General features: G+C 36.4%; 4 protein-coding genes across 4 annotated transcripts; 1 reads left to right on the top strand and 3 right to left on the bottom strand.

The window, feature by feature from the left end:
- Window positions 1–252: 252 nt before the first annotated feature.
- On the bottom strand, window positions 253–16,466 carry Nmd3 (60S ribosomal export protein NMD3). Its single transcript, XM_090106645.1, has 9 exons — window positions 16,323–16,466; window positions 16,103–16,237; window positions 15,303–15,453; window positions 14,848–15,091; window positions 14,315–14,608; window positions 13,813–13,922; window positions 12,638–12,795; window positions 11,436–11,618; window positions 253–487 (listed from the first exon to the last, which is right to left on the bottom strand). The coding sequence occupies exons 1-9, from the start codon at window positions 16,370–16,372 to the stop codon at window positions 298–300; spliced, it is 1,515 nt and encodes a 504-aa protein (XP_089962771.1). The 5' UTR covers window positions 16,373–16,466; the 3' UTR covers window positions 253–297.
- On the bottom strand, window positions 4,563–8,217 carry LOC149905008 (uncharacterized). The gene is made up of 2 exons (XM_090106492.1): window positions 6,610–8,217; window positions 4,563–4,631 (listed from the first exon to the last, which is right to left on the bottom strand). The coding sequence occupies exons 1-2, from the start codon at window positions 7,462–7,464 to the stop codon at window positions 4,563–4,565; spliced, it is 924 nt and encodes a 307-aa protein (XP_089962618.1). The 5' UTR covers window positions 7,465–8,217.
- Window positions 16,467–16,771: 305 nt separating the features above from the next.
- Window positions 16,772–18,549, top strand: LOC149905006 (ATP synthase subunit beta, mitochondrial). The gene has a single exon (XM_090106213.1). The coding sequence runs from the start codon at window positions 16,881–16,883 to the stop codon at window positions 18,426–18,428; it is 1,548 nt and encodes a 515-aa protein (XP_089962339.1). The 5' UTR covers window positions 16,772–16,880; the 3' UTR covers window positions 18,429–18,549.
- Window positions 18,550–21,484: 2,935 nt separating this feature from the next.
- RpL24 (ribosomal protein L24) lies at window positions 21,485–24,903 on the bottom strand. Its single transcript, XM_090106595.1, has 5 exons — window positions 24,822–24,903; window positions 24,624–24,699; window positions 22,984–23,069; window positions 22,268–22,429; window positions 21,485–21,652 (listed from the first exon to the last, which is right to left on the bottom strand). Exons 1-5 carry the CDS (start codon window positions 24,824–24,826, stop codon window positions 21,514–21,516), a joined length of 468 nt encoding a protein of 155 aa, XP_089962721.1. The 5' UTR covers window positions 24,827–24,903; the 3' UTR covers window positions 21,485–21,513.
- Between the last annotated feature and the right edge of the window lie 1,128 nt (window positions 24,904–26,031).

The raw sequence follows: 26,031 nt of genomic DNA, 5'->3' as shown, positions 1-26,031 counted from the left end.
TTCTTTAGGCGCGATGAGAGTAAAATTTCAAGGTTGCGTCATAGCAATACCATCACGTCATGGAGCGAAGCGACGATTTTGGTATCTTGTAATCTTGCCAAAGAAGTTTCACTTCTGACACTCGGCACACACGCTATTTTTTTACTATTGCTATAATGTTGCTAAACCACTCTATTAAAATAATATTATGTAATAATAATTTCGAGGATTAATTAATTTCAAAATAGACTGTAGTTAAAATAAAACACAATATAACTAGATAATATTTATTACTGCAAAATTGTAAAAACACGTGGGTTAAACTTCTGTCATATCCACGTCTTCAATGACCAAGTCGTCCAACATTTCAGCCAAAGTGATACGCGGGAGAGACGGGTCGATATCATCATCTGTGTCTATTGGAATCGATTTTTCATCCTTGAATATATTGATGTTTTGCCTGAACGCAGGGTCCTCTTCAAGATCGTCCAGGAACTCGTTGTAGTCCCTGTAAAATAAAATAAAATTTTGAAATATCGTATTATCGAAATGCGGTTTTTTTCCATACTACTTCTCGTCTTATCCACCTTGATATTAATTTATGATTATAGAGCATTGATTTTTTTAGCAGAATAATTATCAACTTCTTCTATGCCCCTATGTTTTCTGTTTTAATGATCCTTTTTTATTGTTACCGAAGTAAAATTGCTTGTTAAATTCGCAAAAAAAGGAAACATAGGGGCATAGAATTTATATCTTAGGTATTGTTTGTAGTTAAGTACAATATGAAATGTTTGAAATAAATCCAGATTTTAAAATATAACGATTACACGGGACACGACAGTCTAGCAGACTTATGTATCTGAAATCTATGAAAGTAAAATCACTAATGAATATAGATATTTGATTAATGTTTATAATGCCAATAGAAAAAAATATATGTTTGTTGATTTCATTCGAACTAGTTATGTCAATAATTTATTTGTTACTAGGTTTCCACTTTCCGCCCGCGGCTTCGCCCGCGCAGTCAAAGTACCTAAAACCCGCATAGTTCCCGTTCCCGTGGGATTTCCGGGATTGCGTCATTTTCCCGGGATAAAAAGTAGCCTATGTCCTTTCTCGGGTATCAAAATATCTCCATACCAAATTTCATGAAAATTGGTTCAGTAGTTTAGGCGTGATTGAGTAACAGACAGACAGACAGAGTTACTTTCGCATTTATATTATTAGTATGGATTCTATGGAATAGAAATTTTTTGACATACTTACTACAAAAAATATGTTAATCTTCTTATATATAAAAATGAATCGCAAAATGTGTTGGTAAGCGCATAACTCGAGAACGGCTGAACCGATTTCGATAATTATTTTTTTATTATATTCCTTGAAGTACGAAGATGGTTTTTATGTAGAGAAAACATAAATATGTACCACGGGCGAAGCCGGGGCGGACCGCTACACAGTATTTTTTTGACCCTTCTTTTGCGACAGCCTAATTTTAATGAATGAATGTATGGATATATACATGACAAACGCAAGAGTAAAACTCCCATGAAGCTCACTATCATACTTTTCGAAAAAATTCAATCTGAATAAAAAGTACCGGTATTTTATATAATTCAATTTTAATTTTTTATTAATTTTTCTACCATTATAACACATTTTTTTGCATTGCGAGCGTCAAGGCTAGCCATAGGGCCAATTTTCGATCCATTCGGGGAAGAGCTGTGACTTCGCAATTTCGAGATAATCGCATAAATAACAAAATTTCATTTCTTTTTTTGTGACTGAACTTTTAAGAATATGCAAATTATTTTTACTTCAAAACATAGTTATATGTATGGACTACTTCCACAAAAAAAACCGATCGCGAAAAGAGCGGGATTCGCGAGATATTAATTTCTGAAAAAGTACCGGTTCTTTAACGATTTTTTTGTATAAAATCCTAAATCACACTTTATCAATATTTTTATTTCATACTTTCATATAAAGGTAAGTAGGTACCCCAATTACTATTTTTTTTCTTTATTTATATACTTATACCACATTATACTATGAAGAGGATTACATAAATTTGTAAGTTTCCTTGTTTGTAAAATTATTAAAATAAACTTGACCTTGGATTTGGCAGGAAAAAATATGTAGCTAAGGGAGTGAAATGAAATGTGAAAATGTCTAAACTAAAAATACGTCATTTTCATTTGTTAGAATGAGTGAACTGTCTTCAATTTCAGTACAATATGATTCTTCTTCGTTGTGTTCATCTTCTTCTTCATTAAATTGAAATGGTTTCAACATTTCGATAACAGCAGAGGGCAAAGGCAATTTTTTCATACTGTTTTGGCGCATACTCAAACGTGTATTCGATATAACTGGATCGGACGATTCCAATGCCCTATGAAATAAGTCTTCCATTGTGTGTTTTCTGTCGTCTTTTCGGCTGTGATGTTCGCGATCATATCGCCAATATTTATTTCTGGACTCTCCAGCTTGTTCGGATAAAACACCTACGGGCAGTACCGAGTTTTCTATAATTTCTTGGCCGTGAATAAGGATTTTGTGCATTGTCGTCGTCATGGGGTGCCAGTTGTAATTAGCTACATATTTTTTGGCTAAATTTCTGCAAAAAATTCCGAACTTCGTTGAGTCTACCGGTAGACCGCAGTTAATTGCCACTAAAATTACGTGTATGTCATCTACAAGCCATCTACTTATTCCTAATATGTCTGCAAATATGCCGCGACTTTCCTCATTAGCGAAAACTCTTCGAGCAGTATTTCCGTCATTAGTTGTTCCAGAGTTCGGACGTACAACATCTACTAGTATACCCAGACGATCCCGTATTTGCGCCTGAATTGTTTTTTTTCGGTCTTCAGTAATTATGCCCGCAGGTGACAACTTTGAGACTCGCCACTGTCTTACTCGGGGGTCATTTTTGTATCCCAAGTGGAGTAAGAACTCTAGAAATCTTATAAATGCATGAAGAGGGCTCAGACCATTTTTTATAGCTTCTTTATTAATTTGTGTAGAGAACGCCAAATCCAGGTCATTGAATTTAGTTGCTGTCAACCCGCAAATTGGACACCTTAGTTGAGAAAAGGTATTGTTGATGATATTGTACACCTTGCCATCTATTATACTTAATGTAAGATTACAAATAGTTTTTACTATGAAGCCTTTTGATGTGGCTGCTGCGATAGGGGACAAATTTTTTAATTGTTGTTCAACGTACTGTTTTTCTCTGAGAATAAGAGACTTTGACTCTTTTCTATATTGAATATGTAGAGGCCTGCAAGAGCGATATGATTGAGGTGTTGGATTTACCCAGAGAATTTGACTGCTGCACGTTTCCATGACCTTTAATGGTACGAAGGTTGTGGCAAATATAGTATTTTCATCATACAAAGGATCTTGGGGTGCCTTCTGCTTATATAATGATTGGCCTGTGCTGCCGTCAAAGCCCCAAGAGCCTTCAAATTTACAAGACAATTCGTCCAAATCCATTCGTTCGCAATACGCATTAATGACATCATCACAGAGACTTACAATTCTTTTAAATGTGTGTGCAAGCAGACCTTGTAGCGAAACAGATGCTTCAACTTCATTTGCCAAGACTCCATCCTCTGGGTAACACTCCAGTTTTGCTTTTGCTACAAGTCTGTACGGTGGAAAAGCTTTAAAACCTCTTTTATTTACATCTTGTTGTAAAAATTTATATGTTTCGACACTATATTTTCGGTCAATAAGTATACCAAGCGCTTCTTCTGGAGAGTATGGATTACTGTACTGATTTATTTTTGCCAACACTTCAGTTGATTTATTTGCAGACTCCAAACATATCTTTATCACAGCTTCTAAGTCATGGGCACTTTTTTTGCTTAGTTTTTTGTTGTCATGAGATTTAATGACTTTAGTAAATGATGAAATCAGTTTTGCTGATGGTTCATTCTGAATCAATAATTCTAGTGATTTTTGTTTTCTAAGTTGCGTTCGTTTATGAAGTTTTGCATATTCTTCATCTTTATTACAACAGGCAATTTCACGCAAGACCAAGCGATGAGGATCGGGAACTATTGGGTGTTCATCGGCTACCTCAGATGGCACGTCCAAAACCATAGGCGATACATCCAAGACGGCAGGTGGTACATTCACAACCTCAGAAGGTTTCGAAATGACATCTTGAGGAAGATCATTTATAAAAGGCTTATTCAACCAAGCGTTATTTTTTTTTCGAAATTGTGACAAAATTCTGTTGCTATCGTTATATCTTTTCTCAACTTTGTTGATAAAACGGTTTATAGCAATGTTTATTTATTTATTTATTTATTTATTTATTTATTTATTGAAAACACACACTAACATTACAGTTTCCCAATACGATAGTGGTTTTACATTTAATTGGTTACATCATGATTACATCGAAATTAGAAATATAATATAACATACAAACTAAATACATTACTTTTTATAGCATATTACAAATAAAGCTACTCGCGTGAATTCATCCCAAGTGCAACAAAATATATCCGTTTTGATTGCTATTTCATTGAGTGAACGAAGTGCACGCGTCATAGGTGCCTGACCTAGCAAGTTGGTGCGAGCGGACGGCACCAGCAGCAGTGGCGGCCGGCGCCGGCGCCCCGCGTATCCATCCGGTACATACAAATACATTTTACCCAAAATATCCGCATTATGTATCCTACCTCTAAAAATCCTGAACAGGTACGAGATTAACGCCAGGTCCCTTCTAACCCTCAGCTCGTTATATCCCACCATGCCCAAAACGAATAAAGTCGGATACATAAGCGGATAGAAAGGATAAACCCCGTATAATCTCATGTAAAGGTAACGAGTGAATTTATTTTGTATGCGCTCTAGCATGAGATTATATTTAATTTCATGCGGGCCCCAAATAACGGAGTTATATTCCAACTGGCTTCTTACTAGAGTATTGTATAAGTTAACAATAGCTCTAATATTCGAAAAATTTCGAGACATCCTCAATATAAACCCTAAGTTTTTAAAAGCTTTCTTACAAATATTAGTTATGTGCTTACTATAACTCAAGTCAGCACTGAGATTAACGCCAAGATCTTTAACTTCAGTTACCCTCGACATCTGTGCCCCATCTACATGGTAGTTATACCTTATTTGGCTTTGAGTACTTTTAGAGAAAGTAATAATCATGCATTTTGAGGTGTTGAACTGCAATAAATTATTTTTACTCCAGTCTACAACTCTATCAATATCGCTCTGAAGTTTCTCACAATCACTTATATCTTTTATTGGCAATGATAGTTTAAGGTCATCAGCGAAAAGCAAGCACTTCGCATAATGAACTACCTTTGGAAGATCATTTATCATCAAAATAAACTCCAAGGGGCCCAAATTGCTGCCCTGAACTACACCAGATCTGGTAAAATACGGTTTTGATGTATGTCCAGCATAATTTACGTATTGCTGCCTATCCGTCATATAATTAGCCATAAAGTTTAACAGATGCGGAGTGAATCCAAATTCTGCTAACTTTTTTATCAGCACATCATTGTTGACCAGGTCGAATGCTTTTTTGAAATCAAAGTAGGCCGCATCGACTTGTCCGCCACCGTCGACTACGGGTATAATATCCACCATATAGCTTAGTAGATTGCTAGCAGTGTTACGTTCGGATCTAAAGCCATGTTGAGCATCTGACAAGTGAGATCGTACCTGTGTCAATATGCTTTTTTGCACCGCAGACTCAAAAACCTTCGCTGGTGAGGGCAATATTGCAACAGGCCTATACTCATCCACTCTGTTACCACGTCCCCCTTTGGGCACTGGAACGACGCGACTTATCTTCCAACAGTTTGGGAAAACAGCTGTTTTAAGGCATAAGTTGTATATATGGAGAAGGGGCTTTGCCAACACCAGGCGGCAATCCTTCAATATATATGGCGGTATCTGGTCTGGACCTGAAGATGTCTTTGGCTTAAGTTGACTAAGAGCCTTCAGCACTTCACAAAGCTGTAATTCCCCGATGTGCACTCTTACTGCTCCGTTTAAACAACTTGCTTGTGTTATCGCTAAGTTTACATCTAAATTTGGTTTTTGCTGAATATAAACCGACCTAAAATATTCAGAAAATGCATCCACGCTTTGCTGTGCAGTCATCACCTCGCCATCGTCGCTAACCAGATGTTTAGATTTTTTTATTACCCGACTATTGTTAATAAACTTCCAAAAAGATTTGGGATCTTCTATTAAATTCGCTTCAACTCGCCGACGATAACTGTTTAACGCCATTTCAATCGCACATTTTACCTTAGATCTATACCTACTGAATATTTCGTAATCTTTTTGCGATTTACTAGCCTTAAAACGTTTATGATGTGCCGCTTTAATTTTAATGTCTCGAATTATTTCTTTTGTGTACCACTCAGGATAAATGTATCTCGAACATACTTTATTTTTCTTCTTTAATGGCACACAGGAATCGAAAATTGAATTAAAAACATTATAGAAATACTTCAAGCTCATATCTAATCCTAAATTATAAAAATCCGTCCAGTCTACTTGTGCTATTTTAGAATAAAGTAAAACAAAATCGGCTTTATTAAAATTCCACTCTAAGGAAGTATTCGTACTCACATCTGTGTCTGAGTTAGGAGCGGCAGCGGGCGGGCCGCGCGGCCACGCCGACACCAGCAGCGGCGGGTGGTACGCGTCCACCGGCACCAGCGGTTCGGACGCTTCACATACACTAACCAAACTTCCTTCACTCAATGAACTCAACACTAAATCTAACTGTCGGTTGTTGATATTACCTACTTTGTTGCACTGGGTGAATCCACAATAACTAAAAAAGTACTCGTAATAATTTAATATATTTAATGAACATGAATACAAGTTGAAATCTCCGATCACTAATAAATCACTGTATTTATTATAATACCCTTCGATAGTTTTAAATAACAACATATATTCGCACTCATTACTATTCGGCGGAATGTAAACTACGCAAACCGTGAATAAATATCTTTTCTTCAAGTACACTGTAGCACAAACAAGTTCGAATGCGCGAGCGGCGATGTTTATGTCACACGGCACGGGTACACTCCGCAGCTCGAAGCGCGGTGCGGCCACAAGACACGCTCCGCCTTGCTTGCGGCCGTCCATGCGATCGCAACGTATGATACTGTAACCGGGAGGAACTAATTCCGCGTCTGATATTGACTCGCTGCAGCCAGTTTCTGTTATAGCGAATAAATCCACTAAAATCGAAGATACGCTAATGTAGAAATCTTGTAACTTCGTTCGGAGGCCTCTTACATTTTGGTATAATATTTCGAAAGGTTTACTTCCGCATTGTTTCTTAATTTGGTGTTCTCCGAAGCTATACCCACTTACAAAATTCGATTGTAGCGTACAAATACTTTTTAATTTAGGGGTTTTGTGTCGTTTTTCGGTTGCGAAATCCACTACGCCAAGGCTTAATGTGTACATCCTCCGCCCAATGAATAGGCGACATATAAGTATCCAAATTTTTTGTGGGAACAGTTAACTTAAAAGATGCATAGTCACCACGCGAATTCAACTGTTCTACCAAACATTTATCATTTGGGCAAATACATAACAAATGTTCAATAATTTGTTCGACTGTAGTTCCTTTCTTTAAATAATATACATGTAAGTAACTTTTACGTTCGGACGCTTCCAATAACGTCGAACCGGGCGCGGCCGTACCACGAGCTACATTTCTCGCCTCACGTCTAACTCGACGCCGCCTCACGTCGACCCATTCCATGTTAGCCCCGTCTCCGTTCCGGTCGTTCGAACCATCCGCGTCCTCGAAGTTGTCTTGCGAATTCTGCGTGACTTGCGTAGAACACGTAGTAGGGGCGATCTCGCCGTCAGTGCCGCTCGGTGGGGACGGAGATGCGAGCGGTAACATCTTCTTTCCTGCTCGCACCTTGGGCTTCGCGACGTTGATAGTCGTAAGCGCACGAAGACGAGCATCGCGAAGTGGCCGCTGCTTAGAGTTACCCTCTTCATCATCACACTTTTTGCTTGGCGAACTCAAATCTACCGCCGGATCGGTCATTTCTTTATTTTCAACAAATTTTTTTATGATCAAATTCTGTTCTAGAATGAGCGTTTCTAGTGAAGTTACTTTGTCTTGCAGATGTAACACAGTCTTATTTAACTCACGAATAACATTTTCCAAAGTTTTGTACGACATATTCACAGATTTTATTTTATAACGTAACAGCTGTGCGAATGCGTTTAACCCTTGCAAGCGCGCGGGGACTACTCTGTACTGTTAAAATTTTTCTCCTGTGGTTCTGAAAGGGGTGTATTTAATATAGTTGCAAAAATCGATTTTACAAAAATATTCCTTTCCGATTTGGATAAGTCAAACGGTTTTCCATAGCGACCATGGAGTTTTTTACTCTCTTGATCCAGATATATGTATATATCATATCGAGTTAGTGTATGGCAGCCTGTTTCTACATCTAGCCTGTATGCGGCCACCTCCGAAGGATAAGAGGTTCCAGCTACAGCGTTATCCATAGCCTTTACGTATACAAAACTGTATGAATGGCAGTGAAAGTATTTAATCAAATAAAATAATTGGATTAAAGAAATTAAAAAACAAAGTAAAAAAGAAAAGTCAAAAATCAACAACCAATAAATGGCTTTACAAAACGAAATAGAAGATTTAATTAGGGTTTTGACCCACAACCAACGAACTGAAACGGTTGGACCGAAAAAACCAACCGATTTTTCGTTTAAAGCGGATAAAACGCTAATTCAACCAACCTTACTTTTCAAACTACCAACTTTACTTTTTTTTACTTATTTCTCCAAACCAATTAACCCAACTCATGGAAATCAGCTTACATCTTATATGTAACTAACAAAACATTTCAATAGCGCGATTCAGCGCGCAAAAGCGCCCTCTAGTCTGGATTGCGAAAACTCCACACACCCCGATAATGTCAACTAATAAGTTGAAATAAATAGTCGTAATCTTGATATCTAGTGCCTAGAGAAAGCAATTTCAATTGATGGATGAGTTGAATAAAAAAAATTTGAACTATTTATTTTTATTTATCTAATTAAATGTCATCCGACCAAACAAATAGAGAATTTATTGAAAGTCTTTTAAAGCAAAAACATTTTTATTATAACACCTTATGTCGCGATAAACGCTAAATAACATCAATAAAAAAATAATTAAGATTAATTTGTAAATGATGTAATTTTACTGCATAAAGAAATTTTGTTTAATTTTAACTCAATTTTTTTATAACTTTTTTATTTTTTATATTTTGTTATAGACACTTCAATTTACTAACAATATGTCTCATCAAATTTTCTGTAGTATTCCGTCATCTGAGAAACGCAACTCTATATAAGTTCAATTTATATTGTGGATTTTATACAAAAAATTCGTTAAAGAACCGGTACTTTTTCAGAAATTAATATCTCGCGAATCCCGCTCTTTTCGCGATCGGTTTTTTTTGTGGAAGTAGTCCATACATATAACTATGTTTTGAAGTAAAAATAATTTGCATATTCTTAAAAGTTCAGTCACAAAAAAAGAAATGAAATTTTGTTATTTATGCGATTATCTCGAAATTGCGAAGTCACAGCTCTTCCCCGAATGGATCGAAAATTGGCCCTATGGCTAGCCTTGACGCTCGCAATGCAAAAAAATGTGTTATAATGGTAGAAAAATTAATAAAAAATTAAAATTGAATTATATAAAATACCGGTACTTTTTATTCAGATTGAATTTTTTCGAAAAGTATGATAGTGAGCTTCATGGGAGTTTTACTCTTGCGTTTGTCATGTATATATCCATACATTCATTCAATAAAATTAGGCTGTCGCAAAAGAAGGGTCAAAAAAATACTGTGCGCTAGTACAAAATAAAAATTAAAAGGGGTTTTTCGTACTTCGCGTAATCAGATCGAATAGACTAAGATGTGGTTATTTCACTAAAAGAATTCGATATGTATTTTTATCTTAAAAACCTCGTTTTACGTGAGGCACAAACATGTAGGTTTGTGCCTCACGTAAAACGTAACGTAAACGTATATTTATAACAATATACATATTATTATGTAGTGTATTTTTCATCCATAAATTGTTATAAAATAAACTATTTTTGAATTTTTTTTAGAAATACTTATACCTAAGTACTTATGCAAAGTTAATAAAAATTTATATGAAAAGCAAAGGATATTTTAATTAGGAATTTGTAAATTCTAAAATCTCAAGCAAGGATCACCAAGTCGTGTGAAAAAAAAATGGATGTCTAAAAAATATACCAATAATTTTTTATTTATCGTATATATCGATATCAGTATCGAATTTGTTGGAGAAATCTTCCATAAAAACATTTTACTTTCTGAGCACAAAATCGAAAAGAATGATCAAAGTCGAGTACATAACCTAGTTACACATAAATTAGATGATAATCGCACAAATTGTGGTATGTATGTTGTTTTGTTTTTTAATTAAGAAGTTAATCTTATCTCGGAATCAACAAACCAGATTGCGTATCGAAATGGTAGTAGGTTTGATAATAAATAACAATTCGATTGTTTTCATTGTTAAATTTAAGATAAAGGTCCTGGTTACCAATCATGTATAAAAATTTATGAGTATTATGGTAGTTAGTAGTAATAATTTAAAATAATGTATGTTGGAGCAAAAAAAATAAGTATAAAAATGATTAACAATAATGAATGTATTATATGTTTTGCAATAATATAATTATGGAAGATTTTTGACCCCCCTTTCCCCCTTGTAACACACTGTAACATTTTTCTGTACCCTATTACGCATCAAAACGTTTTACGAGACCCCCCCCTCCCTCTAAATTGCGTTACGTAATACTTCAACGCCCCCTAATTGAATAGAAAAGTAATAGAAAACTTTATGGCTTGTGTACATTGTAACTGAGAACTGAATAGCTGTGTAAATCGCATAACTTTTTGATTAAGATGGTTCTTAGGCATGAGTACTATTTTGGAATCTAATATAAACCATAGACAAAACGTTCGAAATGTCAAAACCAGACTGGCACGCAATAAAAAACGGACTTGGACGGCGTTAAGGCGTTAGTACACCGGCAGCGAAACAACGAAAAATCTGTCAGTAGTGTGGCAGGATTTCTCATATGATATGTCTCACTCTAGCACATAGATAGATGAAATAGTTGCGTCCTTGTCAGTATTGTTTCGCAAGGAACTGCGTAATGGCCATTACACAGACGCATTGCGAAAAAGTTGCGAAAACATTGCTGTGTACTAATGTTCCGCAGATATTTCGCTACGCAGTAGTTTCGCAGAGATTAGCTGCCGCACGCGAATGCGTAGGTGTACTAACGGCGGGAACTCCTGAAAAGCAAACACTGGAAGGCGAAAAAAAAAAATCAAAAATTATTCGAAATTCAAACTCACTCGTTCGACGACCCGGTCCCGTCGTGCAGCTCATCGGCCATGTGCTTCAGCTTCCAGTTCCGCGCGCGGCGCCGCGCCGACCGCTCGCCGTAGAACTTCTTCACAAGGAACACGTCCGGTATGTGGCTGCGGTCCAGTTTGTCGAAGTTGTCATCGTTCACGTTCGAATCGCTTAGGTTGTAGCTGAAGGGGAATAAAAAAAAAAGACGGGTTGCACTGGGGGAGTGCCGGCAGAAGTGAAAACTTTATCATTAACGTTGAGCATGTTTGATATTTTGGAATGGTATCCGTCTTACGCTTTTTCGATCAGGTCACGTGTCCTGACGCGAGTTTAAGATTTTATACCCATTACAGAAAAAGTGCTCAACGCCGCTAAAGAAGTTTTCACTTCAAAAATACAAAAATTGTTTGTCTGTAAAGGCGGTTTACTGACGATAGTTGAACGTGACAACGTCCGATTGTGCTTCTTTGTCGCTCGTTCCGCGCTCTCGCTTGCACTTCAAGCCTTACATGGAAAGCGGAACGCCTCAGAGCGAGGTAACGCCGCAGTCATGTTTTTTCGTGCGTGCAGCCGACTCTATCGAATTATAAGACGTTGTCACGTCAACAAAAAAAATTAGATAGAGGATAGACCATTGTGTTTTAGAATGATTATTTAAAACAAAAGCCTTGTGTAGATATTACATTCTCATGATCATGGTTATCTTTTATGAAATTGTTTATGATAATTTAATTTAAACTACAAAGTAAAGAATCTGATTCTTGTATAGCCAATAAGTTATTTTAGCTTTTTTTTTCAAAATATGTAATCTACTTTAAAACGATAGAGCGTTATTATTTATTAATCTTCTTATATATAAAAATGAATCGCAAAATGTGTTGGTAAGCGCATAACTCGAGAACGGCTGAACCGATTTCGATAATTCTTTTTTTATTATATTCCTTGAAGTACGAGGATGGTTTTTAATTTTTATGTAGAGAAAACGTAAATATGTACCACGGGCGAAGCCGGGGCAGACCGCTAGTATTTTATAAATTAAAAATCGGAAAATAATATTGCAATCAATAAATTGCGTTTAAAAACGGATTTTAAACGCAATTTATTGATTGCGATATTATTTTTAATATGGTAAAAAAAGAATTTTTAGGATTTTTTTTTCAAATGTGTCCAATTATCATAAGTTTTAAAATTAACCACATACCCGAGTACGGTATCTCCAGGCTTTAATATATGACCCAAATGTGTTTTAGCGTGCACGGGACTGACATCCAAGCCTAACTCACTGGCTTTCACAACCCATACATCGGCCACCACATGCTTGTTCGAGACTACACCTTGTCCTGGGAATGTTTTCTTTTCCTGTGAATTGTAAAATTAATTTGTTAAATTAGTAAAACATTTGTTAAAAATAGGATAAGTAATTAAAAAAAAAATACATAAATCAGAAAAATTCATGCAAAATTCTAATAAGAATCACAAGATAATAAAATTACGAAAGCTTTTCCGGTAAGTATCTAAAATTTCACAATAATATGCACATATCCATTAATGTAATAATCTATACTAATATTATAAATCTGAAGAGTTTGTTTGTTTGAATGCGCTAATCTCAGGAACTTCTGGTCCGATTTGAAAAATTCTTTCGGTGTCAGATAGCCCATTTATCGAGGAAGGCTATAGGTATATCATTACTAGACATCGGATTATATGCATTTGCATGTTTGCATATTTACGGCGTTAGTGCATATTTTAGCCTTTTTCCCCAATCGTGCATATTTCGTTAAGTAGCGGGAGTTTTGATTGGTTGACTAACCTTTATTAGCCAATCAGAACGCTCAGCAAGTAAACAAACCCTATTTTGGCATGGTAAAATGGCAAAAAATTACAAAATGGGCTCCATTTTAAGTTAATTTTGAGCCATCAAAATAGGGCTAGATTACCCTTTTGGGGCTTAAAATTTAAAACACGGGTTAAATTCCAAAAACCGGCTAGATTTAGCCCGTAATGGTCTAAGGTGGCACCACTAGGCTCGCGGGTGACAAACTATATTTAATTTTAAGAAAATTTCGCTGTTTTTGTACAATCTTTGATTAAAATATATAGAAATAATAATGGTTTTTCGATTTTGTATTGTGCATATTTTAGGCAAATCAGTCGTTTTTAGTGCATATTTCAACCTTTTTTAGTGCATATTTGCATGCATATTTTGGCATTTTGTTAGTGCATATAATCCGATGTCTAATCATTACGCTAAGACCGACAGGAGCGGAGCCAAGCGGGTGAAGCTGCGAGCGTAGTCTAGTGTTGATATAAATTTTGAACTCTTTTAATAAATTCATTTTTGAGTAGGTACCTATAAATTTTTTGAATACCTACATGTTCTTTCAAAATATCAATGTCCATAACAATATATTCAACCAATTGCCTTGGATTGCAAATTGGTGAAAATGGATGTCTCCAGTACACAGTAGATGAAATATCACACACTGGAAACAAAAAAAAAATAATAATTAGATTGATAAAACAATATTTTTTTTTTCTCTGAATTAATTAAATAATTTAAGAGACTGTAGTATCTATACTAGTATTATAAAGCTGAAGAGTTTGTTTGTTTGTTTGTTTGAACGCGCTAATCTCGGGAACTACTGGTCCGATTTGAAAAATTCTTTCGGTGTTAGATAGCCCATTTATCGAGGAAGGTTATAGGCTATATATCATCACACTACGACCAACAGGGGTGGAGCCACGGGGGTGAAACCGCGCGGAGCAGCTAGTTAGAGATAAAATCCAACAAACAATTTTTACACATTCATCTTCACAAATATCAAAGTAACTAATAATTTGTCTCTTCATTTATAATGCTTCATTTTTAACATACCTTGCCCCGAATTAGCATCAATCAAATGTATTGTGCTCGTAACTCTCTGAACGAGACATATAGGTGATATAGATCCTAGTTGATGCGTCAATTTCTTCGGCAAACAGACTACACTGTCTTTAGACAACGGCACAATCTCAATACTGTACGTGAACTTGTAATTATACACGTTACTGTGTATATCGTGCGAGATCAGCTTCTTTGAGTGTTGACACTTTATCGGTAGAACCGATTGAATGAAATCTACCATTTTGCGAGCGTGATTTTCTGATGCGTAGAAGAAATCGAGCCCATCTGGAAAATTAAACGAAGAATTTATAAAATACGTACAAGATGTAAATAAAATAAGTCTTATTTTTTTTATTAAATACTTGAATACTGTGACAAAAAAAAATTGGCAATGTGGCATGACTTAATTCAACATTATTGTTAAAAATACGAAAAAATTGATAGTTTGTTAGAGAAACACCTTGGAATTAAGGCTAAGCAATATCAACTAAACTCTTTACAAAACTATACAATCTGAAACGAACCATGCTTCGGTTTAATGCCCAGTGTATTAGCATGTGCCTTATGTTTCAATATCAATTGCTCCAAATAGTAGAATGTTTTCCTGTTACTAGCGCGTTGTCTGACTTGAACTAAAGCGCGCCAATAATCCTGCGCCTCTGAGCGATGGCAAGCGTCGCACATTTGATGTTGAACAACATATTCCACAATGAACGTCTGTTGCAAGACCGCTCCGCCCATAACCTCACCTTGAACTGTCAGTTTTACCTACAAAATAATAAATTATTTAGTTACAAGAACAGCTTATAATAAAATATGGTTTGAATTAGGTTATAATAAAATAAATATAAACTTTGCAGCAATATAAAAGAATGCTTTTTTCCTATGAAAGGATTTAAAAAGTTGGGAAAAACATATTTTCTTTTGAAGTAAGCTTTAACTAAAATATCTACTATCTAAATTTAAACTGAAAAGTTACCTTAATCCTTTTAGAATGTGGTTCAGTCCACGCAAAACCAGCGTCTACCAATTTCACTCTAGTCAAGCCTTTTAGCCTTTTTAGGCATAAAGCCAAGAGTTCCCTTGATTCTAAAGCACAGACCACCCATTCTGCTGGTGGTTGAAGGTACCTAAAACATAAAATAATTTGGAAAATCCAAAAGTGCACGCCTCATATTTTTTTTTTAATAAATATTTATTAATTATTATTTTTGTTTATTTAATAACAATTAAACCACATCGAATCAGACCCTGAAAAATGAAAGGGTTCTATTCCTGAGCATACTCAAGCGTAAGAGAAAAAAAAAGACTCGATTAGTAAAGTATTTCGGTCGCTATCGTGTTAACAAGAAAAAGGATCCGCACATACAGACACACGGACGTCCAAGACAGAACTTTTTTAAACTGTTTTTTAACTAGTTTAAATAACAAAAATGACATCAAAAATATCATGAACGTTAAAAATAGTGTTTTTTCTTAATATGTGTGTGTATGTATTATCTTACAAGTGCAATGTATGATACATAAAGACATTTTAAGTTTGAAAAATCAGATGTTTTGCGCGAAGTGACAGTAGTACCCACCTCAACGCTTCGCTTATGAGGCGTGCAATTACAAATCTATAGTCACAGAAAATATGATATTACATTTAAAATGTATAGGTAACAATTGTGTAAAGGGAAAAGGTAGCTGCTTAGAATAAATTAAGGTTAGTACGCTGAAAATTTATACGGCGAAGTAGCGGGCAGCAGCTAGTTGTGTTATATAGTAGCAACTTACCTTTCACAGCCCCTACAGAAGAATAATGTAGCCTGCTTTGGAATGCCATCGGTAATATCGACGTGAGCTCGTAGACAAGCTACACACATATTGGAAGGATTGGCTTCAATAGGAACTGCACATTGACAGCATAATCTGAAATATTGAAATTAAATACGAGAACATTAATGAGTTAAATATAAAAACGTAACATAACCTCTGTTTACAACATAAAACTTACATTCTGGTGCTTGTAGAGACTGGGGCATCTTCCGGTGCTATGTACTCCATTGTATATCAGATAAATTTATATCACTATTAGTATTTCATTAAAAATTGAATATTTTATTAATTATGTTAAAGAATATAATATCATCAACACTACATAGAAATAGAACCATGCCTGTTTTGACAGATCACAGATGACAAATGCCAGGTGAATGATCATAGAACAGAAAATAGAATGACAGCATGTTTTTTTAATATTCTGCTGCGTATATACACGATCAAATGTTGTGTTCTCGCATGGACGAAATTAAGAAAATACATGAAAGATATTTAAATTATGATTGAATGTAATCTTAAATTATCGAGATACTTTACAATGAGCGAATAAATGTGCCATGTGGTATTGATTTTAAATAATAACACTTGACAAAGTTAACTTCGCAAATGGCAACATTGAACTTTGAAGAAAAAAAAATCACCATTCCTCTTACGTAAACTCAGTGGGCACCGGATTTTTAAAATAAGAATCTTCGATTACTGTACATTCCGACGACCACAAATCCAAACGAAAATGTTTTCTACCGTAGGTAGAGCTGGTCTCTTGGCCACGAAAACGGTAGTTAACAACGCCCTAGCCGAGAAATCTCCTCAAATCGCCGGAGCCCTCGTGAACAAGCGTGATTATGCAGCCAAAGCTGCAGCTGGAAAAGGTCAAGGTAAGGTGGTTGCCGTTATTGGTGCCGTCGTAGATGTACAATTTGAAGACAATCTACCACCTATCCTAAATGCCTTGGAAGTACAAAACCGGTCCCCAAGGCTCGTCCTTGAGGTGGCGCAACATTTAGGAGAAAACACCGTCCGTACCATTGCCATGGACGGTACCGAAGGTCTGGTCCGCGGCCAGCCCGTGCTCGACTCCGGCTCTCCCATCCGTATCCCCGTCGGAGCGGAGACTCTGGGCCGTATCATCAACGTTATTGGTGAGCCCATCGACGAGCGTGGCCCCATTCCCACTGACAAGAGAGCTGCCATCCACGCCGAAGCCCCCGAGTTCGTGGACATGTCTGTACAGCAGGAGATCTTGGTAACTGGTATCAAAGTCGTAGACTTGTTGGCCCCCTACGCCAAGGGAGGAAAGATTGGATTGTTCGGTGGTGCCGGTGTAGGCAAAACTGTACTCATTATGGAGCTCATCAACAACGTAGCTAAAGCCCACGGTGGTTACTCTGTATTTGCCGGAGTAGGAGAGCGCACCCGTGAGGGTAACGATTTGTACCATGAGATGATTGAATCCGGTGTAATCTCTCTGAAGGACAAGACCTCCAAGGTAGCTCTTGTGTACGGACAGATGAACGAGCCCCCCGGTGCCCGTGCCCGTGTCGCTCTGACTGGTTTGACTGTGGCTGAGTACTTCAGAGATCAGGAGGGTCAAGATGTGCTGCTTTTCATTGACAACATTTTCCGTTTCACACAGGCTGGTTCTGAGGTGTCTGCCTTGTTGGGTCGTATTCCCTCCGCTGTAGGTTACCAGCCCACTTTGGCCACTGACATGGGTACTATGCAGGAACGTATTACCACCACCAAGAAGGGCTCCATCACTTCAGTGCAGGCTATCTACGTACCTGCTGATGACTTGACTGACCCCGCCCCTGCCACCACTTTCGCTCACTTGGACGCCACCACTGTACTCTCCCGTGCCATTGCTGAACTGGGTATCTACCCTGCTGTGGACCCCCTTGACTCGACCTCACGTATCATGGACCCCAACATCATCGGAGCTGAGCACTACAATGTTGCACGTGGCGTTCAGAAGATTCTGCAGGACTACAAGTCCCTCCAGGATATCATTGCTATCTTGGGTATGGATGAGTTATCTGAGGAAGACAAGCTGACAGTCGCACGTGCACGTAAAATCCAGAGATTCCTGTCCCAACCTTTCCAAGTTGCTGAAGTATTCACAGGTCATGCTGGTAAATTGGTGCCCCTTGAGGAGACCATCAAAGGTTTCTCAAAGATCTTGCAAGGAGAGTACGACCACCTTCCCGAAGTCGCCTTCTACATGGTTGGACCCATTGAAGAAGTTGTAGCTAAAGCTGAAACTCTAGCCAAGAGTGCATAAACATAAGTGATCTTGTAACTTTTAGTCATTTTCAAAATCAGTTATTTATTGGATATATACCTGTTACAATATTGCATGACTGGTGATTAGTTCTAGCAATAAATAAACTTTATAAAGGATATTATGTGCTTTCTTTTTGTCTAATTCACCTTTTAGTTTCATAGCTTAACTTTTTCATGATTGGATCATAATATTCCGATTATGATGGTAATAAAACACCACAAGTTTTGTTTTGTCGCTTGTTTTAATTGTTTAACTTACTCAAAAGTCAGCTGAAAATCATTTTCTTGAACCTAACAAAGACTACTTATTACATAAAGTTATTGGAATTCAGTGGAAAATTGGCCATATCACAAAATTAAAAATAGGTCACGTATATTTCTGTCATATACATGTCTGTGATCGAATATCTTATATTTCAATACCACAGGTTTAATTTGAAGCTGGCACTACTCGCTTGTTATCTGGTAAAATGGCCTGTTCTAATCCATAATAATTTATCTCTGTACCCAAATTCATACAGATCTGGTCAGTTGTTTTTACTTGATAGAATTACAAACGGTGCCGGGTTCGATCCGCAGCCAAAATATTTCTGTGACTTCAGTGCGATTATGATATACTAGCTATTCTCCGCGGTTTTACCCGCAGTGCTGCGCTCCTGTTGGTCTTAGCGAGATTAGCGCGTTCAAACAAACAAACTCTTCAGCTTTATAATATTAGTATAGAAGTATAGATGAGCTAGGTACCTACATTTCTGCAAAGTATCATCTAAATCTGTTCAGTGGTTTTTGCGTAAAGGTGTAGTTCAATAATTATCAAAAAATATTTTCCGTAGGATTCAATAAATTAAACATGTAAATCTTTACAAACACGATATTTGTTCCTAAAGTGGAAGATAATTATGTGACCCAATGGCACTTGGGCTCACTAAATTAGTGAGCATCTGTTTCTATGATCGATTTTCTATTGTATACGTAGTATATTATCACAGTATTACAATATTATTTCCTACAGTAAGGAATCGCCTTTGATGTCGCGCGATGCCGCCGCCAGCGTAGGTACTTACGCTGCCACACGAAAATACGTTAGGGTTGCAACAAATGGGAAATAAAACAATTTTGATTATTAATATTATAATGAAATCATTTAATCATATGTACATTCAAAATAATTGCGATTATTAAATCTGATGTAATTATTTGTTCATAAATTATATAATTACAGATATTGCACTGCTAAATATTATTTACGTGGACACTTTATTTTTGGATGTTCTTAATTGTATATTATACCATTTAACTAAGTAATGCATTCGCATTGAGATGTACAATCTGATTAGAAAATAATGAGGACAACATATACATAGCTTTGATTTTAATTCAACAAATACAATTAATACAATCTTTCTGAAATATTGTTTCCTTCTGGGATTTCAATGTAGATTTACATCCGTAAACGGAACAGTTTTTGCGCGTCATAATAGAATATGTAAGTACCTATGTATAATAAAATTATTACACAAAAAATACGACTGCGTCATCCTTTCGCGATAGTTAATGCAAACTCAGCGTGATTGCATTAAGCGGCCCGCGTCGCCCGACCCCCCGCCAGTTCCCCTCCGTTTCTCTGCACAAGTACATTCGTCGCCATACTGTAGGATGGTAATACTGTGATATTATTATTAGTCTGTGATTTTCTAAAACCAGCCGGTGATAACCACTGTGACTGAACCAAGAAGGCAGTCTTGGTGGTATGTTCATGTGTAGACTGAAGTGATAATAATGGTACTCCATTAATTGAACTAATTTGTTTATTACTATACTCTTCATTATCTACTGGACAAAGCGGGAACAATAGTAATCAATAAATTTATCACATTTTTACAGCAAATGTTGGAGTAATGTGTAACTGCTAATTTCTTTGTCTGCTATAGGTTGGAGGTAAAATACAATAAATTCGATCGTGAAGCGAATTTCGAATAGTGTCATTCGCCTAACCGCTCTGATTGGTGGCCATTTTAGCCTAGCGATCTAGGAGGCTTGGGTTCAAATCCCACATAATAATAATTGAAAAAAAAAAAATTGATTTTTATATTAACTATTTTCACATAATATATTATAGACCGGGAGATACTGACACAAAATTTCGAGTCATTTGTAACAAGGATGGCGGTTCTACAGGGTTCTTAGTACGCAATGACAAAAAGAAAAATGATGGTGTGAACGCTGGTACCGGTGGCTTAGTCGCGTGGGCGTTTGTCGAACTCGTCAGAAAAATAGCGAAAGTCAAACGATTTGTAACACAAAAATTTTAGAATTTACCGATAGCCCATAAAAAAGTAGTAGGCGGTAGTGTCATGCCATACTTTTCCGGTGTGACTTACAGCCCGCCATACCGACGCGAATGTGTTGATTTAAATAAAACAATCATTCAACCATTTGTACCAGGCTAACTTTTGCACAGGTAACTATCGTCGTGTAGCCATTTACGAAAATCGCCATGCCATACTTTTCGGACGATTCCAAATGGTCGCCATACCGCCGAAAATCTGCAAAAAATTTTTATTTCGCCAAACTTTTTGTACCAGTATTGCATTTGGATTTTTGGAGAGTATTTGATAAAATGTGACCATTATTATATTTGCCATACTTCTAGTAGGGGGAAAAAGTGCTGTCATACTTGAAAACTTAATTTATTATTAATTTATATAAGTGAAGATTTCCAACACATAGATCTTTGAAATTTTGTATTTATATTTGTTGATCCTCAAACTTACAGGAAAAATAAGTGCCATACTGTTACAAATCGTTTGACTTTCGCTATTTTCCGACGAGTTCGACTAACGCCCACGCGACTAAGCCGCCGGTACCAGCGTTCACGCCATCGTTTTTCTTTTTGTCATTGCGTACTAAGACCCCTGTAGAACCGCCATCCTGTTACAAATGACTCGAAATTTTGTGTCAGTATCTCCCGGTCTATTATATTGCTATAAAAAATATCTTAAGGCGCCAATAGTGTATGTAACCTTATTATTTAAGGGTTAAAAATAAAAGAGGTTATTTATGTACTTAAAAATTTATAATTTTTATCGTTTTCCTCCAATGCGAGTTGTTGGTTTCTGTGAGACTTTCGCAGCCTTAGCTTTAGGAGGAGCCTTTACTTTAGTTGGAGGTGCGGTGGCTTTCTTTGCTGCTTTGGTCGACTTCTTAGCTTCCTTGGCAGCCCTGAAAAAAAAATACAACGAATTCAGAACCCCTATAACTAGTTCTTTTCACTTTATTTACCAGCATTTACCAGCATTTACACACATCATTTCTCATACAAATTGTAATTTTTAGTTATGCATGAGATGAATATATTGTCCAACATTTCCTTCAACACTTTTTAACCCTAAAGCAGACAGATCTTTTGAGTAAAAGGGTCAAAACTATGGGTTAATTTTAATTTCAAAGTGTCCAATCACTTTTTAATGGACTCTACAGTCAATTATTCTTTTAAATATCATCAATAATAACTGCCAATTTTAATATAATAACCGTGAGATCACTTGAAATAATGTTCAAGTATTATATTCATTACAATTGAAGTGAAACTTCTTTATCGGGGTTGGAAAAAAAATTTAGTGTAACATTTTTTCGTTACGTGTGACATTTTTCCGTTACGCGCCATCTTTTTCTTATCCCTACCACGCGTGATTCAACGTATTTCTGTACAGTTGCATATTATAGTAAATTATTTTTTGAAAAATAAGGTCATAAAGAAGTTTCACTTCTTACGTGTGTACACCTACACACACACATTTTTTTTCCACTATACAATAAAACATGCCATTAACTCACTTGATAGCCTGTTCTCTTTGCGCTTTCCTGACTTCAGGTTTCATGTTCCTCTTGGCCATGATGTCACTTAGAGAAGCACCGACAATAGCCCTTTGGAACTTTTGAGTTCTGCGGGTGCGCTTCTTAGCCTGTTCCTCCTCTTGACCCTTCTTGAACTTGCGCCTGGTGAAATTATTGTACAGTTAGTCCTATTAATATTGTAAATGTGAAAGTTTGTAAGTATGGATGTATGGATGTTTGTTACTCTTTCACGCAAAAACTACTGAACCGATTACAATGAATTTTAGCACACATATAGAGGGTAACTTGATTAACACATAGGATAGGTTTTCCGGAAATCCCACGGGAACGGGAACTATGCGGGTTTATCTTTGAAAATGCGGGCGAAGCCGCGGGCGGAAAGCTAGTAATAAAATATGCTCGAACCATGTCCTTTATATGGACACAAATAGATCATAATTCAGTAAAAGATAACTTGTATACATTGTGCAATTAATTTGCAATTGGATGAAATCCAATCCTTCTTATACTCTTTTTATAACTATGTAATAAAACAAATACAATAATCTAAATATTGGCGAAGTATAAAACATAATTTTAGGGTTTTTGAGTATTTTTTTTAGTTCTACTATTTTACATCATTATTAATTAATAATTGTGATTTAATAAACAAATCTACACAGCACAAAGTTATAAAAATTTTAAATATTACTTACCTGTAAAGGACAGTCCATGTCACCTTACGAGGATTCCTTCTCATGAGGTGAGCAGCTTCACATTTTGAGTTCAGGAATGTGAAGGTCTGAAATATACAAAATACAAAATTCTAAGTAAGTTTTTCAGTCGTAAAGTTTTCATCAAATGTTCATTTTATATAATAGCAACTTTAGTAATAGTAAGAATAGTGGGTTGACTTTAGAAACGTGCGGCACGAATTTCGGCGCGATTTTAATTTTTATCGATCGATAATGATGCCCCGAAACATACATTAGCGGCTTTTCGTGCGGAAACGTATAATTACAGAGAAATCTTTTTTTTAATTTTTGAGATTATGTTCAAAATTGTTTGAGTTACATTGACAAAACTACAAGAATTGTGTTTGAAAGAGATAACAAATGTCTTAATGTACATATTAAAAACCATAGTTCATTCAAAAGCATGTTGCTGAGGGGACAACAATTCATACGGGTTATAGGCGAGCATATGATTGTTTGGGGCAATATGGGTATGTTCATAAAAAAGTTAATCACTCAGACCCAGACAACCCATTTGTTGCCTCTGACCCATTTGAGTCCCAGTGGCATGTTGTAAAAAGATTTTTTAAAAAAGATAACTATAACCACCCAGCAAACTTCGGTGATAATATTATAGAATATGTGGAGACGATGGGTGGAAATAAATAAAATGGATCCATTCATTGCCATTGTAAATTGTATCAAACATGTATACAAGATTTGAAAAATAATTATTTAAAAAAAATGTTTTTATTGTATGTAAGTATATTGCACACAAATTGTTAATCACAGAACCGAATCTGTCCACCCCGATTCCACGTGGTACTTGTCTGTCATACACTAGAGTGTATTTAAAAAGTCGGAGGCGCGGAGGAGCGTGGCGCCCGCGTGTGCTGAGGAGCAGGCAGAGTCAAGCGAGCCGGAGTGGCTGAGGCTGGTCGCCAAAGGCGACCAAAAAGCCGAAGCTACGAAGGCGAGTGAAGACTCCTGCCTGCAACGAGGTACACGGGGGCAAGCGCCACGTTCTGCAGCGCCGGAGCAGTCAAGAAAGCCCATAATCTTCGTTATATTTCTAACTACATCACTACATAGTATAAAACAAAGTCACTTTCTCTATCCCTATGTCCCTTTGTATGCTTAAATCTTTCAAACTACGCAACGGATTTTGATGCGGTTTTTTTTAATAGATAGAGTGATTCAAGAGGAAGGTTTTAGTATATAATTTATTAGGTTTAAGTCAAAGCGGGCGAAGCCGCGGGCGGTAAGCTAGTATAAATATAATCTCAAAAAAAATTAAAAAAAAAATAGAAGGGGGGATTTCCTCACCCCCCCACTTTATAGGGGGTCTCCTCTTACCTCCCCCCTCCCTTTCCCTCCCCTCCCCCCCCTTAATTCGTGCCGCAAATTTCTAAAGAAATACCAGAATAGTTACTATAGATATAGATATATCGTAATAAATATTTGTTTTCCACACATGCATCCATATCACAAGAGCGTATTCAGAAACATAAACCTAGGTGAAGGTTAGTTATTTGTTTACAGCATTTGCACTATATTTTATATCTCATGTATGCTATGTAAAATGAAATTGAATGTGAAAGAGATTTTGTCTAATAATTTACCTTTCCATCCACTTTAACCATGGTCTTCCCATGGCCGGGATATATTTTGTAACCACTGTAGGCGCAAAGTCCGATCCTGAAAATAAAACACACATAATGTAGTCAACACACAACACTTTATTTTTCAGATAAACACATCGACAATCACATCGTGATTAATTATATTATTTTAAATTAAAAATCTAAACCACAACGTACTTCATTTTGACTTCTGTGAAGAAAGAAAGAGCTAGCAAGCGATGGGACAATTGACAAACGCCTCTTTGACACTGACAAATGACAATGACAATAGATTTTTCTCCTTGCTTGCTACTATAAAATATTATTATCTACTGAGTTGCCCCAAGTTGCCCCGTGGTTGCCCCAATTCTTAAAGGCCGCGTTTCCAAGCTTGCTTGTAACCAAGAAGCTTATACATATCTAATACCACAGACATGTATATTTTAGTAGACAACGCAAGTACCGCGATCTGTATGAAAACCAAGCGTGTCATATTTTTTGTACTGACCTTGACGCGTTATGACGTCACGAGCGCTTTTTAGTGATGGTAATTTCATTTTACGTTAAATCGATTAGGACGCCACTCGCGCGGCGATTCTAGTATCGTCCGTATCCCATCGTACTATCTTGTTCGCTTTACCCCGCGCCACCTCCCAGCCCGCCCCGCGCCCGAGCCCGTCAGTACGATGATAGACTTTTCAATTTTTGTAAATAGGTACGCATTTCAAATGCCTAAGATTATGTTTTTAACAAAGAGCACACTAACCTCTTAATCAACTATCGTTTTCAGTATATCAATTGTCGGATAGGCTGTTTTTGTCAATAGTCGAAGCTTTTTTCCTTCAACAAAGCTGGCTTCATTAAAATGTTTAGAGCAAATTGTGCTATATTTTGTTGGAAACCAATCTTTATGTCCCGTTGCATCGATCCATTTTTCTTTTATGTTCGGGTTACTTGGAAAACTGAAAAAACAAACATAGTCTAAGCAATAAGGAGTTTTCTTAAAAACTCCCAAGATGACACTTTAACTAATGGCGTCCATGTCATAATATTTATTTTTAGTACCTTTGTATTAAAATACTTAAAAGTTCTAGGTCAAGTCGTATTAAATGACAAAAAAAATCTGTCTTTTTTTCTGAAAAATGGCTCCTTCAAATTATCATTTTTCTGTCCGATTATAAAATCGATTAGAATCGAGAACTGTTGCATCAAATGAACATCACTAACCACAAAATTGGACAGAAAAATGAGAACAGAAAAATGAGAAGACGCTATTCATTGCTTGTTATCATACGACGCGATCTTTACCGTGCCAAGTAAAAGCCGCAATGTATTCCGAATCATTTCGTATGATTTGGTATCCGTGTTTGTCACGATCGTTTTCCACAGATATTCTTTATTTAATTTT

Source organism: Colias eurytheme, chromosome 10 (genome assembly GCF_061535395.1).
Source record: "Colias eurytheme isolate Ceu_HAF_F1 chromosome 10, ilColEury1 Martin Lab GWU primary, whole genome shotgun sequence".
Lineage (NCBI taxonomy): Eukaryota > Metazoa > Arthropoda > Insecta > Lepidoptera > Pieridae > Colias > Colias eurytheme.
Note: the sequence above shows the minus strand (reverse complement) of the source record. Positions and strands in the feature narration are given on the sequence as shown.

Coding starts and splice junctions, on each gene's coding strand:
- LOC149905008 (XM_090106492.1), bottom strand. CDS start 7,464: ATGTACACATTAAGCCTTGGCGTAGTGGATTTCGCAACCGAAAAACGA. Junction 4,632..6,609: donor CTCCTAACTCAGACACAGAT/GTGAGTACGAAT, acceptor TGTATGTACCGG/ATGGATACGCGGGGCGCCGG.
- Nmd3 (XM_090106645.1), bottom strand. CDS start 16,372: ATGGAGTACATAGCACCGGAAGATGCCCCAGTCTCTACAAGCACCAGA. Junction 15,454..16,102: donor TTCTGTAGGGGCTGTGAAAG/GTAAGTTGCTAC, acceptor TTTATGTTTTAG/GTACCTTCAACCACCAGCAG. Junction 14,609..14,847: donor GGGCATTAAACCGAAGCATG/GTTCGTTTCAGA, acceptor TTAATTTTCCAG/ATGGGCTCGATTTCTTCTAC.
- LOC149905006 (XM_090106213.1), top strand. CDS start 16,881: ATGTTTTCTACCGTAGGTAGAGCTGGTCTCTTGGCCACGAAAACGGTA.
- RpL24 (XM_090106595.1), bottom strand. Junction 23,070..24,623: donor TGGTTAAAGTGGATGGAAAG/GTAAATTATTAG, acceptor TGTATATTTCAG/ACCTTCACATTCCTGAACTC. Junction 22,430..22,983: donor ACATGGACTGTCCTTTACAG/GTAAGTAATATT, acceptor TAATTTCACCAG/GCGCAAGTTCAAGAAGGGTC.